The sequence below is a fragment of the Emydura macquarii genome, unplaced genomic scaffold (assembly GCF_026122565.2).
Source record: "Emydura macquarii macquarii isolate MOO-44397 ecotype Brisbane River unplaced genomic scaffold, CSIRO-AGI_Emac_v2 contig_767, whole genome shotgun sequence".
NCBI lineage: Eukaryota > Metazoa > Chordata > Testudines > Chelidae > Emydura > Emydura macquarii.
The window spans coordinates 911,925-930,825 of NW_027130904.1; the positions used below are offsets into that span (position 1 = coordinate 911,925).

Here is an 18,901-nt window from a genome sequence, read left to right on the forward strand (position 1 = left end):
TTAAGGATTTTGTATCTCAGCGGGTGAGCTTTACAAAATTGCTGGGGCAAGTGGATGTCACTTTGACTACTGCAGAAAATTCTAGTGGAAATTTTAATCCAAAACCCATTCAATGAAAGGGGAAAAACCATAACAGTAAAAGATTAGGCACACCAGACTTAGTAGTCATAAGCCATGAATTTGCAAGATGTCAATTAAAAGACCAAGGTAACTTTGGCTACATTCCTAGCCCATAAGATCATTCTCTATAAAAATCTATTCCCTCTATGCACAGATTGACAAGTGAGTTCAGGAGAGCTACTGCATTACAGGGAAGAAACTACACCCAGATCCACAAAGGCACTTAAGACCCCTGACTTTCATTGAGTTCAATGGAAGTTAGGAGTACCAGGACCTTTCTGTATCTGGCCCTAAATATTACACATCTAGCTTGATTAAACAAGTACTTGGGCAGTGAGGAAATGTAGATCTAATTGCCTGAAGAAAGAATAACTTGGGTTTATATACGTAGGAGAGATGGAAGGTAATTCAGGAGGCAAGTTTAGAATCAATGTGAGAAAAATTTGATCATGAGATCAATCAAGCTATTCATTCAACTTAGCATAAGCCATGCTTCTTTGGAGATGCCTGATCAGACAAGAAACCTATTCCATTTTCTTTAGTATGCTCCCTTATCTTGAACACTGGCACTATAACAGACAATTAGGGGCTTTTGCAATCTTAATTTTCAGATACACACAGCACTACAATAAAATGTTTTATTACACAAAATTAAATTCATTTCCAAAGCTCTGGGGCAGAACCTTGCCACAGAAGTATACCTTCAAGCTTTGATTAAATGTGTTAGTTTGATAAAACATAGCTATCTCAAAGCCTTTATTTATCCACATTTAAAGTTACAATACTGATCTTTTTGCTATTTCATTCCATTAAGTTACAACACTAACAACATTTTGAGGACCTAATTGCACCTAGAAGAGTCCCACTGGAAACAAAATCCACATTTGGTGTGGTAGAGTAACTTTAATCCTCAGTTAATGAGGTTACAGAACAGAGATATTAAATAGTAGGGTAATAGTCTCTCCCTAAGATTGATAGAGATGAGTACATTGCATATTTTGTTAGAATGGGAATCAGGCTGATCCCTACTACACTGGACTTTTACAGGTGAGGTCAACAGCCCTCCATAAGTTTGGTTCTTTCAAATATCAACCAGTCCAGATTTTTTGCAACTACTGCTAGTCTTTACAAGGAACTCACACGGCCATTTTTGCAGCCTCACAGATGCTGATTTCCCTCAATCCCACTCCTTCAGAACCTGGTCAGCAAGATCTAGGTACAGAAGTCACTAATCCACATCTAGGTATACCAGTTCCATAAAGCTGAACTAAATGGCTGTAGACCATGCTGCTGAGATCTTCACTCCTCTCTGGTGCTGACTCAACATTAGTAGGTCATCCTACTAGAGGTGCTGGCAATTAAAATACAGTAGGATTTTTACTCTAAAGTATTACTACCATCTTTTACATAGAACTTTTCAGTAATGACCCATTCCAAGGAAGGCATCCATTGAGGAATTTAGAGAGCTTTTCATTGGCTCTGGTGTAAGGCTATTGAGGTAGCTATTGTTCAGTTACTTCCTTTTCTAAAAAGGACCCAGACAAAAATTTTGCAGCCACCAGCTTTTTTTGTCCGGAGACCTTTAGCACTGTCCAAAGAGAGACCTCTAGACACACAAATCACATTCCTTGGAGACTGGATTCCTTTGGACAGTTGCCTTATGAGTGATTAGCCATAGCATTCCCACACAAAACCTTCATTTGTTCTATACTTCCATTTGACAACAGCATTAATGGAGGTTCTGGGCCATTTCCAGACACAAAGCAACCATGGTTACAGCTCTTCCCCTTTGCACTAACCCAAATACACCTTTCTTCATGTTACATAAGAACAAGATAAGGGCTGTCCTTGCTCCTTAACATAGCTCTGAGACTTCTTACCCTTCTGTCTATCCTTCATGTACCTGCAACAACCAAGTGTATGACTTGCCTACCCCTCGCAGAATGTAAGACAAAGATCCAGATTGTGCTGGCCATAGGGGAGGAAAGAAAGGGACCAGAGAAGAGGTGGTTGCAGCTCCCTGCTTCTGGCACTGGTTCTGCTTCTGGACAGACTAGGGGCCACTCTAAGGTACAACTACTGCCTATGGCCATCTACCACAGCAAAAAAAGGCAGAGCACAGTAGTTCTTCAAATCTCTTCCTTTCACCTGTAGCTATAGAGGTATTGCATAGGAGTGGGCCAGCAATGGGTAGTCTGTAGGCTGAACAACGGTGGCTGCTTTCCAGCACCTTTGCGCCACTTAGAGAATCTGACCCAAGAACTAACAGCTGCTTCACTGTAAAATAATGAGAAAGTTAATATCTAGGCATTTATACTGTGGTACCAGATAGGGTCAGTCTCCACATTGAAATAGTCCAGATAGAGGCTGTGTACACTGGCGCAGAACTATTGAAAACAATTAGCAAAGCTTAAGAGCAGTTTTGAATTGCAAAGTTATAGCAAAATTCTGGAAATATTAAGAAGTTTGACCTTTGCAGAGCTCTAAAGCAGAATGCTCTTAAGATAACCACTTGGCATCAATCATTCAACTGTTACGGAAACAGAACTCTTCTTCTGAACTGAGGAAAGCTTGAAAACACCACAACAAATCTGAATTATAAATCAATACTGTTTCAGCCAGTATATGGCACTCAGGCTTTCTTCATTTCTGGAACAAAGAGGAGAGCCTGGAGTTGTCTCCGCAACCCTCAGTCTTTCTTACCCACATATTGATTCACGCTGGAGTTTCGTTATGTAACCTTCATATTTTAAGTTAACACTTATTAGAAGAATCAGCTTCTCAGGGACCATGTTGCTAGAAATGCAGCTCAAAACTCATTCTAAACAATTACATACGCTTATGTCAAGTTATACGTGTTTTAGAGACAACCAGAAATAAGAGTCCTTTGTCTGAAAGCATAAAGTAACATTTTAATCCCTGCAGTAGAAGTAAAAAGCCACTGCTTTAATCTGAGCCACCCAGATCTGCCAAATTGATATCAGCTTTTGATTTATTGCTTTTAATATGATAAAATCGGATTTGAAAGCTTACTATGTCAGCAGTATAGCATGAGTACAATTGTGATCTTTAGTATTCATAGAGCAAGACATGTCTATGTCTATAATAGAAGACTATAGCAGATTCCACCTAGAATCAACCACTTCCCGTAAACATTGTATTTGTGCAGTTTTGTTTGTCACACTTTGATTCCTACAATTAAGAATAAAGGCAAGTTTAGTAGCAGAAAGAACATCCAGTTTCACATTCGGTAACATGAGAACCCCTCTCCTAAAAGGGAACCAAAAATGTAGCAGCACATTTTCAAACAAAATGACAAATGTGTTTCTGGATTACCCTCTTTCCAAAAAATAAACGCAAAAAATAAAGTGCAGCACCCATAAAAATAAGTGTCAAGAATATAGCCATGTTCTTTTTTGTAATAAAAGTACTTGGCCTCAGTCTTAACAGTACTATATAGTATCCATCATTTTGGATTCCTCATCATCTCGGTGTACCAATGAGTTTAAATTACAGAGCCCTGCATTTACGCAGCTTTGAAGAGAGTCTGCAGTCTGCAACAGATGAGAAAAACAACATTAGTTCTACGTAAGTACATACTGAGTCTAATTTTGCATTGTCTTCTTTCAATGACTGTTCCCTAGCCCCTTTTAATTGTCTGCATCTCCTAATTAAGAGGCAAGTTTTAATGTGATGCTTAAGGATTTGCCTGTGACTAATATTAATGGTGATAATGTAGCTCATTAAAAAGGTATCCCCTCATCCTTGAAATTTAAAAAAAAAAAAGTCCGACTATTCTAAGCTTTTATTCAGCTTATATGGAAAAAGACTAAAAAGTGAAATAAATATCCTATTCTAAGTTACTTATTTATTAGCTTCACTTGCATCTAAGATACCTTGATTAAAATGATTTAAAAACTAAGGTCTTAATTTTGACCCCATCCACCTACTCCTAATGGGAAAAAGCACTTAGGTTTTCTTTATGTCTCAGGCCAACATTAAAATCATGCTTTGTAATCCAAAGCCACCTACTCTGAAACCTCAGTGTTTTATAAGGTATTTTGCAGTTCCCATTCTCATCACAGGGTATATTTTTCTTAGGTTCTCGTTAACGAGAACAATAGGCTCATTTTTAATTGGATGTTCATTTTCACCTCCTATAATATGAAATTCAAAATTGAATTACATAATCGGTTTTATAATAGTGTTTGCTCCAGCATACTTGAAGCAGATAAAATTATTTACAAGTAGGTTAAGTATATGAATATTTAATGAATTAGGGCTGAATTAACAGGCTGTAATGTGCATTTGGATTTGTGCTTGGATGCTATTTGGATTCTAGGAGACAAAAAGGTAGCTTTTTGAGAAACTATTTGTCCAGAATATAAATAATGTACACAATATTTAACTTTACTCGCAGCTAATATCTTACTCCATGAATAGTCCTATTTGAAATCAAAGGTACTACTTCACATGAGCAAAGATGGCAGACTCTGGCCCTAAAACAATTACATGATTTCTGGAAATGGATTTAATAAAAACCTACCTGTGGCAAAGACTCTAACACTCCTAAGGAACTGAGACCAGTATGGGCAATGGGATTCTGTACGGACATAACCTGAAAACTGTGTGATTGTGAACAGATTTTCACTCTTGATATGAACGCTTCGAGTTCATTTTTAAAAGCCTCAAAATAGCCACCTTCTTCTGCCTATACAAAGGAAAGGTTGTCAATTAAGTATTCTCCTACATTCAAAACTGTAAGTAAAACTTTGGCTATATAAGTAAACACACTACTGGAAAGAAAAAAAGCTATACAACAAAGCACAGAAAAGGAAAATACTACATACAACATCCTATGCTTTAGATGAAAAAAATCTTTGGGACAAACCAATAGCTGCTTTGTAAAAATCAGTTAGAGAAAAATTCAAGTGGGTTTCTTGATTTTTTTTTTTTTTTAAATGTGGTTTAAATATTTTTGGCTTGGATAATGAGAAAATGTTAATTTCTTGCATTTGAGGAGTTGTGAAGGGATCCTAATTTTAACTCATTCCTCATCCCACCCTAAAAGTTGAAAAAGAGAGGGATACTCAATATTGGACTCTCTTCAGCAGCAAGTCAATCCTATTTAAAGCAGGGGCCCCCATTAACTGACACAAGGCACTTTCACTCCAAAATGGATCTGGCAGTATGAACAGTCAGATTAAGTACTTGAAATATCATCAGATTCTTTCACAGCAGTGCACAAATTCAACCTCCATGAGCGCTTTTAAGACATCCTTTGATTTGCAGAAATCCAGCCAAGAACAGTACAAAGCACAGAAGTGTGTCTAGAGAGACGCATGATACAAAAATGCTGTCAAGTGGAGGCTGTGACAAACACAGACACAAGTCAGGGTGAAAATGGAGTCCCTGATAACATGATAACAGACACCAAGTCCTTAAATGTGTTTTTTAAGTTGTGACTTAGACATCACTTTGCCTGCCTAACATCTCCAACTCCTGTTTACGATTAAATCTTGACAGCATCAGCTTAGATGGGTTGTTTTGCTAGAGTATACAATTCAAAAAGTCTCTCAGACAAAAGTGGGTTTTGCAGTTAAATTTTACTGATTTCAAATTTATGATGAAAGATGGAGATCATGAATTCTTACAATAATGGTATGTTGGGAACAACCCTCAATTCATATTTTAAAAACTTCATCTTTCACTAGTATTCTTCAACACTTTACAGCTCCAAAGTGCTTCACAGATATTAAAATGAACTGCACACACTGTTCTGCAAAAATACTTTTAACTATGGTTAAGCCGTTCTGTACTAAGTTTTAATGAAAAGTATTATAAATTAATATTGAGCTACTGTGATGGAGTACTTGCCAGACCAGATGCTAGTTTATTCAACTGGGACTAGAATTTCTGAAGAAAGCAGCTGACCACACTACTCATGTAATTCTTCTGGAACAGTACTTTTTCTTTGGGAGGATGGTATTGGGGCAAAGGGGGATTGCGAGGGAAAGATCCTGTGGAATGCCCTCTTTGCCCTCATCCCAAGGATCTCCTATTTAAACATGCCTTCTAGTTATAGCTCTCTGGAACCTGATAATGTTGCTCCTGGATGGCTACATAGGTTCATTGGAGGCATAAAAGTGTTCCCTTTTCTAAAGGAGGAGCATGCAATCTCCAAAGCATACCATGAGCCCAGCTGCTTGAGAAGTTAATTTAATCTTGAACCTATCCCCTGGCTAGGCAGTGCAATGGAGACATCAGTCAAGTATCTATATCTTCCTTTATAAAGTTTTTAGAGCACAAAATATTGATTCTGCAGGAACTCTACTCTTTCAGAGAGTAAGGTTCTAGAGGAAATAGGAGACAAATTTAATCTTTCAATATTACTTGTGCATGAAAGAATGTAACATTTATCGTGTGATTATATGTGAAGTACACACTGATTTTATGTTCTGTTCTCCTTTTGGTCACTCCTAACAGTTCAACAAAATCCACATGGCTTCCATTCTCATGGTTACACAGACCATTTATTGCACAAGGGCTGCCAACAACCCAACCTTTCCACTAGAGCCTCAGGTCATTCCCTTAGCACGTATTTAGCTTGCAGCTGTCAGAAAGAAATCTCAGCTGCTCTTGAACACTATTCCCTCACAGATGCTGCAAGAGCTTCTTGAGCATTAAAATGAAATCATGACTTACTTTTGCTCTTTGGAAAAATAGACGAAAACAGCCTCGGGGATCCACATTACAACTTTTGGCCATTTCTATAATAAACTGCATCACAACCGCTTGGTGTGCTACTTGTTCCATCAGAGCTCTTTTCTGGAAACAAAAGTTATAGTCTCTTTAAAAATGTGACTTTAAGTATGTAACTAAGACCCAAGTGTTTTTTACTCTAATGATTACAGAGTCTCATATCTTATGGGATCAAGCTGAAAGGCTGTATCTGTGGGTGGAGGGGGATGGGAAGACGAAAAGATAAAACTACTGAAGAATAGGGTGTTCTGGAGTAGGTAACTGGAAACACAAGGGGGGAAAAATAGGTCACATTAAATGGTTTACCTATGTGGATAGTCTTTCTGTAGCATAAGCAGGAAAATGTATACCCTCTCCCAGAGTCAAAGCAATTTCAGATTTGCCTAATACCTGTTCAGCTTCTAGGTGGAAACACCATAAGAGGAGATATTTAGCCGTTTCTTCACATACAAGGTACGGATGGTCAGACAAAAATCTCTGGCTATCATCCCATCTGTTTAGCATGCCTGATGAGAAAGAATTAGAAAGCTAAGTATTATCATAAAAGTACATTGATGGTGTTTGAATGGCAACAGAGACCAGATAGCTATGGGGTCCAGTAACGTAATTCAGAGCTTTAGTCTTCTATGTCACCCTTATGATTACAGCCAGATAGATCATTCATTGAGTGTTACTGACTTTTAGTCATTATACAACGTGAGCTAGTCTCAATCCAGTTCCTAATTGGCAAGAGTCCAAAATAATGGTTGGCACCTTTCTCGGTAGTTTCAACAGAAAAGCAACGATTAAGAATGCATTAAGGACTGATTGGCATTTTCGTTTGTAAATGTGGTCTGTGTAACAGGATTGAGGCTATATGACTAGAAAAGCTTGCACTGCCTCTTCTGTATCTCTTCAGTAACTAGAGTACTTCAGCTTCTCAACTACCAATATAGCAGGAGAATTAAGATAGAACGAAATTTATTTCCTCTATAATTTCCTGTATAATGCACATAGTTTAAAGCTCAACATGATCCGAAGAAATATGAGACCAAAAAAAGCTCATTAGCTGAACTTCTGCAACATGAGAAAACCAGGCTATTCCCGTGTTATCTTTTTAATCAGTTGTCAAACTACAGGCCCTGAACTACTGGACACCTGTGGAACACTTTTTGGTGGGCTGCAGAGAGCTAGCTGGCTAACCACATGGTGCTTGCTATTAAAAAAATGTCATACTATAAAAGTTTAAGAATTCCTGATATATCCAGAAATATTTTCCAGTTATCTCCATTTGCAGGTTAGATGTCTCCTGTGTTGAAATTAAAAGTGAACTTTAGCATTTAGAAGTTCAAAATAAGTAAGAAATTCTCTTTAGAATACAAAAATAAGGACACCAAATACAAACAGATCAAAGTGTAAAATGGTATGAACCAGGAGGCAAAATGATCAAATTGAAATGCTAGCAGACTACTCTAAACGAAGTGGAAAAGCCATATTAAAAACCAAAACAAATGAAGTCAGAATAGTAAAAAATGTTTAGAAAATTCTCATGAACTTCTCAAGGTAAAAAAAAATAATTTACTCAATTTCTTCTCCACATTAAGAAATTATGAGGTTACAAAACAAGTATTGAGTCCTAGGCAGAGGTCAATCTGAAAAAAGATGTGGTACTTTACATTCCATACAGAAAGCTCAGAGTAAGTAGATATTTCTGCTAAAGTGGATGAACAGTTAGTATTGTCCTTTGTGTGTCACCATTGAGCATCAGTTTTTTCAGTGACATGGGGGCAATTTGTGCCTCAGGTCTATCACTGCTATCGGCATACACTGACAGCCCCATGCATCACTTCACATTTGCAAAGTTTGTTTCGAAACCAAGAGGGCTAGAAACCATTTTTGTTTTTAAAAATGATATGAAGTGTCCAGAAACTGATGAGACCATCTAGAGAAAAGATGATGTGGCATACCAAGTGCCAACTTAATCCCACACTGATTGGATGGAATGGCTTCCATCAGGTACAGTAATCACTATGCCACTACACATACAGGAGCCAATCAGTGACTCAGAACAATGGGACCCATTCAAGATCTTCCATCAAAGTTTCACAACACTTTACTGCATTTGAGTGCAGTGGTTTTGATCGCATTTAAATTATACTTAAAAGCTAAAGTTAACTAGTGGATAGTCTGAGGCTACATCTACATACACAGCGCTGCTGTCAGATCGACTTATCTGGATCAACTGAGCAGTCAGTGAAGACCCGCTCAATCGATCCAGAAGTCGACATACTAAAACCACCTCCTCAAGTGGCACAGTGCAGTGAAGACAGCGTGCAGAAGAGAAGCACAGAAGTTGATAGGCAAAGTATGCAAAGAACTTGCATAACTCCCAACTCCTGTCGACTGCCGCCGAATCGCCGAGGTAAGTGTAGACAAAGCCCCATATATTTGCATAAGGTATTCTATCCCTGGATTACTATTAATAAGTGGCTATTTGACTGAAAAGTTATTTTCAGTAGTAAATCCATCATGCCTATTAAAGCTATTCCTCTTGTGGCTTAATTGGCATAAAGATGCATATTAAAGAAAGATCTGGTGCTCAGATAATACTAACACCTTTACACACAGGGCTTGAAAAATTCACTCATTAAATGACCAGTAAAAAGTGTTTGCATTGTGTATATGGAAAGTGTCTATGGGTAAGGAGGTGTGAGAAGTACTAATCAGTTACTGCAAAAGTTTAAGTTGATGCAGCGCTTTTTTCTGTAGGATTCACAGAATCATAGGGTTAGAAGGGACCACAAGGGTCATCTAGTCTAACCCCCGCCAAGATGCAGGATTTGTTGCGTCTCAACCATCTAACAGACAGCTATCCAGCCTCCTTTTGAAAACCTCCAGTGAAGAAATTTCCACAACCTCCCTAAGCAATCTGTTCCATTGTCCTACTGTTCTTACAGTTAGGAAGTTTTTCTTGAGATTTAATCTAAATTTGTTATGTTGAAGTTCAAACTCACTGCCTCTTGTCCTGCCCTCTGTGGCAAGAGAGAACTTTTCTTCATCATTTTTTATGGCAGGCTTTCAAGTATTTGAAGAACACTATCATGTCACCCCTTAATCTCCTGTTTTCCAAAAGAAACATACCCAGTTCCTTCTGCTTTTGCTCACATGGCTTGCGTTTTATCCTATTGATCATCTTTGTCACTTGCCTCTGTATCCTTTCCAGTTTCTCTACATCGGTGACCAAAACTGGACACTACTCCAGCTGAGGCCTAACCAACACCGAATAGAGCAGTACTATGCATCTATTAATACAATCTAAAATTGCATTTGCTTTTTTTGCAGCAGCATCGTATTGCTGACTCATGTTGAGATTGTGATCGACCACAACTCCCAGATCTTTCTCAGCAGTGTTGCTGCCAAGCCAGTTACCCCCATTCTGTATTTGTGCATTTGGTTTTTCTTCCCTACGTGTAACACCTTACATTTGTCTGTTAAATTTCATTTTGTTGTCTATAGCACAATTCTCAAATTTATCAAGAGATCGCTCTGAATTTTAGCTCTACCTAAAGTGTTGGCAGCCCACCTAGCTTAGTTTCCTCTGCAATAAGCTTCTGAAGCATGTAGTCTTACTCTGAAAGGACTATTTTGTTACGACTATCGAAGAAAAACCCAAACCCTGATATACCAAAAACCTGAAGCTGGACTCTGCTAGTCAGATGCTTTATTTCTAAGTGTCCATTTTACAAAACAATAGAATCCATCTAAACACATAGAATAATGATAATAAACTGGAAAAAAGCTGGAAAAAAGTGTACTTACCAAAATATCTAATTTTTTGTTCATGCTTCTGCATGAATGATTTAGATTTATCTTCATCTTCTATTTCTTTTCTTTTCTTTTGATTAATAAAACTCTGTGGGGGATAGAGAGCTTAGTCACAGAATCATTTTCCATGCCATTTTTAACTATGTCATTATGGAAACACCATTTTCATTTAAAGATTAATGCTGCTAGTTATAGGCCAAAAACCTGCAAGCCTGCAATTCATGTACTTAATTTAACATACTTGAGGTAGTGTATGGGAAATGGGGCTTTGTGACAATTAACACCAGGTTAAAAAGACTCCTAATGTCTAGTCCTGGATTACTGCTCGGAAAAGCATTGTCATCTACCAAAGTATTCCTAATATGGCAAGTAGCAAGGTATTGAGTCTTTAAAACGTGAGAAATGCCTAACACTTTTTGTCTTTAGTATTTGTAAGTTTGATATATTAAAATATAAATGTGAACAAGGTAGGATTTGTTCCCAACGTTATCATTTGGAGACAACTGCTGTTTTGAACCAATGCAATTTTTAATCCCTGCAAGCAATATAGAAGTATATCTTATGTTTTGGTATCAGTTCAGGACCCACTTTTTGGAGGTTATTAATAAAATAAATGAACAGATACAGTGTCAACACAATCTTTTCATATAGACTATTTTGGATACAAAAGGAATTCACAGTATTACATTGACAAGTGCCATATAAATATCTTGATTTACCTAACAGTTCTATACCTTGTTTTAACCTAGTTTTATGCATATTGATATGGTTCCTACCTTATTAAATACATCTTTGCTAACAGAATCTGTGTTCCACAGATTTTGTCTTTCCCTCTCTATTAACGCTTCTTCTTTCTGTCTCCATTCTTCCTCCCTCTGTCTCAATTCTGAAACATCAGTCTGTGCTTTGGCATGTTCCTGATCCAGGGACTCAGAGTTATGCAGGGCTAAACTACCAAGTTTTTGCTGGGCTTCTGCTAGATTCCATTTGCATTCCACAGAGCTCTTCACAAACTCCTTTTGTTTTTGGCAAGCCAGTTCAATCCCAGGGCCATATATCTGTATGGAGGGGAAAAAAAATCAGATGTGTTTAAAATGAGGTTAAATTCTGAACAGTGACTAAAATTGATATTATACAGGGATGTTTCAATGATTGCCACATTAAATTAGCTCAGTTTGACATAAAATACATTTTAAATGATCCCTGAGTCTATAGGGCTGGGACTTATGTATCACCAGTAACAAAGCTTCTCCAACCATACTGTAGAAAAAATTTTTACGATGAAGCATGGGCCAAAATAGGATCCAGCTGGCTCTCTCTTAGCTGCACTGGTTCTGCAGTGCAAACAACAGCCAAACACCGAAAGAATTAACTCTGAATACATACATATCTTTAATAATAAAGTGCCATTTTACAGTGTCTGACCATAACTGCACTTCAATGAGTAGTGTTTAATTTCCAAACAGATTAATGCCCTTTGCTTTAAAATACCCTGTGCAAAGGACAGATATGTAGAAAAATAATCTGTTCTACTTAGTTCTTACATAAACATTGGAGGTATTTTTAGCAGACATAAACCCCACTTCCTACAGCCACTCAGAACAATGTAGGTGTATAAATTCCTAAATAGATGAGCCACAGTTTCTTATGCTTACTTTGGGCTCTGAATCACAGTTCATCTCCTTTCAACCTAAAAGAACAAGTTGCTGCTTGCTCAACCTTACCTGAGAATCAAAGGTGAAGAAAATGCCTTGAAAGCAATGAGATATAGTATTCCAAGAAGCTAATTATGCTGCCTCTATAGGATTTCCAGTCCCTGATTGTTCCAAACTCACATTGCAACCTCCCAGAGGGAAGCCCATATACCTATACACTTTTTCAACGGAACGGTGGCGATTTATTGTTTTTATTGCTGTCCATACTTCATTGTGTCAGACAAAGATCCAGCACTGCAATGGAGGATGGGAAAAGGCAGAATGATTTTCAAGTGCTGGCCTACGACCCCGACAGACCCAGCGCTAGCTGAATGACTGGGGGACACAGGCTGGCATGAAGGTATGCGCACGCTATGGCCACTTTTCCTTACAGGAGGAAACACTGGGATTCGCTCAGCTCAAACCAAAGGTGCCAGCATTTCCTCAAAGACTTCGTGCTTGACTCCCGGTGGCTTCACGTCACTCGGTGCTAAGGGGGCAAAGCACAGCCTGAGAGTCGCTGGGCAGGGTCCAACCGGAGGTGGGATCAAGGGCTCAACGGCGGGCCCTGACGGGGCCCCCAGATCTCTGCCCATCCCATGCGGGCGACGCTCGGACTGGAGGAGCGGCGCGGGGCCCACGCCGAGCCGGGAGCAGGTGCTCGAGCAGGGCAGGGCCCACCGCAGGCCCGGTGGGCTTTGCGACTGCCCGCTGGAAGCGCTATCCGAGGGCGGGCGGCTCCGAGCGCGGCAAGTGGCAGCCGGGGGCGGGCGGGCGAAGCCGAGCCGCCGGAGAAGAGACGGTTTGGCTTCGTGTTGCTAGGGGCAGCCCGAATCACGGCCACGCGGCCGAGCCCAGCATCGTCCCATACGCAGGGCCCGATCCCGGGGCGGGGGGGGGGGAAGGAAACGTACCTGCGGGTCCGGCGGGCGGGGCTGGTCCGGCTCCTGCCCCTCCCCCGTGCGGAGACCCCGGGAGCGCGGCGGCCACAGCGCCATCCCCGCCGCAGAGACGCGCGCCTGAGCCCCTGCAGCCCCCGCCTCAGATATTCCCCGGAATCCCGAATCCCCGCCCAGTCCCGGCCCGCACGGCCCCGTTCCCAGCCTCAGCCTCCCTAGCCGGAATGAGGCTGATAACGTCACTTCCGGCAACAGAGTCGCCCGCTTGTGTGATCTCATTGCGCCAACCCCGCCCCTTGCGGGTCACGTGGGGGAAGGGCGCGGGTCCCGGTTGGACGACTCTCTCCAGCTGCCGCGTGTATGTTTTTTAAAGGGAAATAGTAAATCCTCGCGTCTCACCAGTGCAAGGTTGCGCAACCCTCGCGTGCGCCTGGTCCTGCACCCAGGAGAGGGGTCACTGTGGAGCCTTAGGAGGAACTTCCCCACTAAGCACAAGTAAGACCGATGTGTGTGAATCCCTTTGGTTTGGTTACAATTCATAGCAAAAGTCCCATAGACAATCAATCTGCTCTCCTCCACCCCATGTCTGCCCAGCCGGCAGGGATATGGGTGTAACTCATGGTTCCCACATCCTGCTTTAGAACTGGCTTCTAATAATCACTGTCCACAAATGAAACACAGAACATTGTGCAGATACCTCCACTTTGTACCCAGTGCCTACAAATAGGTAACCGTCTGCAAGGTTTTCTGTAATACATAATTAATTACACTAATTTTATTAACACCTTTAGCATAACATATTTTGATTTAAGTATATTAACTGGACAGAATGCTGCATTAAAATAAAGTTATGGCTGCAAAATCAGAAGTTAGGAAATGCCAGTATTAAGATAATGGTTGCAGTCGTATTGGTCCCAGGATCTTAGAGAGTCAAGGTGGGTGAGATAAAATATTTTATTGGCCCCACTTCTGATGGTGAGCGAGACAAGCTTTCAAGGTTATCCCCAGAAGACCTGAAGAGCTCTGTGTAATAACAAATATTACCTTCTCTCTCTAAAATAGTGGCAGTCACTTCCCTGAACTGGCAGAGATAGAGAGAATCATTAAGATCTGGCCTACAATTTCTTGTTTTTCTAGACTAATTTTTTTTAGTAATTTTTTAGATAAAATTACTTTGTGCTCATCACTTTGATAAACACCCCACTCCTCTCTCCCAACTAGCAACCCTGTGCACTGAATGAGAAAGGGATTCTATGGAAAAAATAACATGTGATCATGCAATTAAAGACTGTCTCTTAATGCATACACAAAGGGGTCCAAACTAAAGTAGCAGAGGCAGCCCTAATTCTATCATTTCTTAACTTTTGAATGCTTGATTTTGCACGCTTAACTTTATTTTAATATAGTTAGATGAGAGTAACGCTCTACTTGGTGCTGGTTTAGGCCTCAGAGGGCCAGTTTTGGTCACCAATATATAGAAAGGATGTGGAGAAACTGGAAAGGAGGCAGATGATCAAAGGAATGGAATGTAAGCCATACAAGCAAAGTCTGAAGGAGCATGATATGTTTAGTTTGGAAAACAGGAGATTAAGGGGGGACATGATAGTGATCTTCAAATACTTGAAAGCCTGCCATAAAAAAGATGAAGAAAAGTTCTCTCTTGCCACAGAAGGCAGGACAAGAGGTATTGGGGTCAAACTACACCATAACAGATTTAGATTAAATCTCAGGAAAACTTCCTAATTGTAAAAACAGTAGGACAATGGAACAAATTGTCTAGATAGGTTGTGGAAGTTTCTTCACTGGAGGTTTTCAAAAGGAGGCTGGATAGCTATTTGCTAGATGGTTGAGACGCAACAAATCCTGCATCTTGGCCCCTTACCATCCCTCCTAACCTTATGGTTCTATGAGTCTATGTATGGTCCTAGGTTATTAAAAAACAGCTTAAAAACAGAAATTCTATCATGTGGAACCATATTAACCCCTACATTCATTATCAGCAAGATTGGAAACAGATCCACAGCACAGATCTCTGACACTTGAGCTAACAGAGTAATTCTGATAGCAGTAGCAGGCTGTTATCCTTTGTATGAACCAGCCACTAGAGGGGGATGAAACACATTTTGCCCATGGATTTCACAGCTATTTGCTAGATTACAGAGGAATATTGTGATTAATGAATCCTGGGTTCTATTCCAGGTTCTGGATGGGAGTGTTCTCTAGTGCAGCATTGCTCAACCTGTGGATTGGGACCCAAAATTGGGTCTCCAGAATGGCAGCCCTTGTGGCTCCTATCCCATGTGGCTGGCTGAGCTCGTCTCCTGCTCCAAGCACTGCAACCTCTGGGGTTCCAGCACCACTCAGGTTTGGCCCAGCTGTCATTTGGACAGAAGAAGTCCAAGGAACAGGTCCAAGACTATTTAGAAAGATTGGACATACACAAGTCCATGGGGCTGGATGCAATGCACCCGAGGGTGCTGAGGGAGTTGGCTGCTGTGATTTCAGAATCATTGGCTATTATCTTTGAAAGCTCATGGCAACTGGGGGAGGACCCTGATGACTGAAAAAAAGCAAATATAGTGCCCCTCTTCAAGAAAGGGAGGAAAGAGGATCCAGGGAACTACAGACCGGTCAGCCTCACCTCAATCCCTGGAAAAATCATGGAGCAGGTCCTCAAGGAATCCATTTTAAGGCACTTGGAAGAGAGGAAGATGATCAAGAACAGTCAACACGGATTCACCAAGGGAAAGTCATGCCTGACCAATCTGATTGCTTTCTATGAAGAGGTGACTGGTTCTGTGGATGTGGGGAAAGCGGTGGATGTGATATACCTTGACTTTAGCAAAGCTTTTGATACGGTCTCTCACAGTATTCTTATCAGCAAGTTAAGAAAGTATGGGTTGGATGAATGGACTATAAAATGGATAGAGAACTGGCTAGAGCATAGGGCTCAACGAGTAGTGATCAATGGCTCCATGTCTAGCTGGCAGCCGGTCACAAGCGGAGTGCCCCAGGGGTCGGTCCTGGGGCCGGTTTTGTTCAACATCTTCATTAATGATCTGGAGAATGGGGTAGATTGCACCCTCAGCAAGTTTGTGGATGACACTAAGCTAGGGGGAGTGGTAGATACCCTGGAAGGTAGGGATAGGATACAGAAGGACCTTAACAAACTGGAGGATTGGGCCAAAGGAAATCTGATGAGGTTCAACAAGGACAAGTGCAGAATCCTGCACTTAGCACGGAAGAATCCCATGCACAGCTACAGACTGGGGACCGATGAGCTAGGCAGCAATTCTGCAGAAAAGGACCTGGGAGGGTAACAGTGGATAAGAAGCTGGATATGAGTCAGCAGTGTGCCCTGGTTGCCAATAGCATATTGGGCTGCATTAGGAGGAGCATTGCCAGCAGATCACGGGAAGTGATCATTCCCTTTTATTCGGCATTGGTGAGGCCGCATTTGGAGTATTGTGTCCAGTTTTGGGCCCCCCACTACAACAAGGATGTGGAGAAGTTAGAGAGAGTCCAGCAGAAGCAACAAAATGATTAGGGGGCTGGAGCACAAGACTTATGGGGGGAGGCTGAAGGAACTAGGCTTGTTCAGTCTACAGAAGAGAAGAATGAGGGGGGATTTGTTAGCAGCCTTTAACTACCTGAAAGGGGGTTCCAGGGAGGATGGAGCTAGGCTGTTCTCAGTGGTGGCAGATGACAGAACAAGGAGCAATGGTCTCAAGTTGCAGGGGGAGAGGTCTAGGTTGGACATTAGGAAAAAGTTTTTCACTAGGAGGGAGGTGAAGCACTGGAATGGGTTACCTAGAGAGGTGGTGGAATCTCCGTCTTTAGAGGTTTTTAAGCTGCAGCTTGACAAAACCCTTGCTGGGATTATTTAGCTGAAGTTAGTCCTGCTCTGAGCAGGGGGTTGGACTAGATGACCTTCCAACTCTATGATTCTATGATTCTAAATCTGGGTAGGCCAAATTTGAGTGAGTGGCACTGCAAACCCACGAACCAGGTCACAACTCCACTCATACAAATTTGGTTCAGTCAGGAGGGTGGAGCCAAACCTGATTGGTGCTGCAACCACGGGGGTTGCAATTCCTGGAGCAGAGAGCCAAGCCCAGCCAGCTGTGCAGCACAGGAGCTGCCAATGTGCCAGGCAGGACCTAATCTCCCCAGGGGGCAGGACCTGAATAATAGCATCCCAAGGCTTCCACCCCCAGATTATTTATTGGGTTGCGACAGGCCATAAACATTTACAAATGGGTCCTAAGTGTTGATTCTGGACACTTTGTGATCAGTGTGGATACCAGTGAGACACGGTATGCTCGATTTGCAGATCAATAAGGTTTAATGTGCAAGGTTTTCTATAAATATGCTAGTTAGATACAAAGCCTAAAATTAACTATAATATATCATACTCACTAAGCCTGGAGAGCTAAGCAGTTGCCCAGAAGGCTTTATACAGGAACAGTTTTTTTCAGGGGCCCCGCCAGGGAGTCAGTGGATCCTCTGAGTCCAAAAAGTGGAGAACCACTTATCTAGTGGTAACAGATTCTACTTTCCTTGTGCACCATGTTCCAGCCCCTAGCTGTACCCTCACAGCCTGTCTCTGTTCCTCTCTCTGCCTCATCCACCCCACAGCCGATTTCTGTCCCATCACCCTGCAGCCTGTATCTGTTCCCCACTCTGCATTGTCCACCCCCACAGCTTCTGCCCTTGTCCCCATTGCATCTTGTCACTGCTGCTCCGTCTGCCCTATCTCCCCGTAGCTTGTCTCTAGCTCTATCCTCTCTGCAGGCTTTCTGTCCCTACTAACCCTTCCCCTGCAGCCTGTGTCTGTCCCCTCCATCTCTCTCTCTTTGTGCAGCCTATCTCAGCTTTCACCCTTTGTCCCTATCCCCACTCACTTTTCTTTGGCCCTATGCCCACAATCTGTCCCTGTTTCCCCTGTGCCCTATTCCTCCCCCCATCCCCACAAGTTGTCGCTGCTCCTTCTTCTCTGCCTCTTTCTGCTTTCCAATCAAGCTGATTTCTCCTTATCCTAGATACTGCAAGTGGAGGGAGCCTTGGGAGCATGGAAGAGACTGTTTTCCTGCTTTCAGTTCCTGTGCTTGGCCCTATAGCAGCCCCCATATGAGAAAAGGAGCAATTGCCAGGAAAGTCCTGCTATGATCCTATAGCACTAGGCTGGAGCATGCTCAGCACAGATGGAATCTTCATAGAATTTAGCTGAAAAACTCTAACAAGACTGAGCATATGCAAACTGAGAAAGCTTGCAACTTGGCTGAATTTGGGCAGATTTTCATGGGGATGGTAAAAGGCATATCCCTGACACAGAAGCAACCCCTCTGCCAAATTTCAAGTACTTGTACCAAACATGGAGGTGCTAGGGCTTCTCAATGAAACAGCTGAAAAAATGTTTTAACATGGGCAAAATAACATATTTTCTCCTAACCACATTCTGAGAAATGTCTCAGCTGTTTTTGTTGAAATGTTAAACAAGAACAACAACAAAAGTCAGCTTGATGCAAACACTTGGCATGGACAATTTCAGCTCGAACAGTTCTAGTTTGGCAAAGATATATAGAACTGAAAACAGAGTCTTATCATGGAAAGTGTTGAGCC

The 18,901-nt window shown here is 41.5% G+C and overlaps 2 protein-coding genes across 2 annotated transcripts in view; one reads left to right on the plus strand and one right to left on the minus strand.

Annotated features, from left to right (window-relative positions):
- Positions 1–7: 7 nt before the first annotated feature.
- CDC37L1 (cell division cycle 37 like 1, HSP90 cochaperone) lies at positions 8–13,484 on the minus strand. Its single transcript, XM_067543054.1, has 7 exons — positions 13,295–13,484; positions 11,463–11,744; positions 10,681–10,774; positions 7,273–7,388; positions 6,826–6,948; positions 4,667–4,831; positions 8–3,674 (listed from the first exon to the last, which is right to left on the minus strand). The coding sequence occupies exons 1-7, from the start codon at positions 13,376–13,378 to the stop codon at positions 3,573–3,575; spliced, it is 966 nt and encodes a 321-aa protein (XP_067399155.1). The 5' UTR covers positions 13,379–13,484; the 3' UTR covers positions 8–3,572.
- A 157-nt stretch (positions 13,485–13,641) lies between these two features.
- SPATA6L (spermatogenesis associated 6 like) overlaps positions 13,642–18,901 on the plus strand; it is a 54,995-nt gene continuing 49,735 nt past the window's right edge. The window contains exon 1 of the mRNA XM_067543078.1: positions 13,642–13,774. The gene's annotated coding sequence lies outside the window, so the exon portion shown is untranslated. The remainder of the gene's footprint in view (positions 13,775–18,901) is intronic.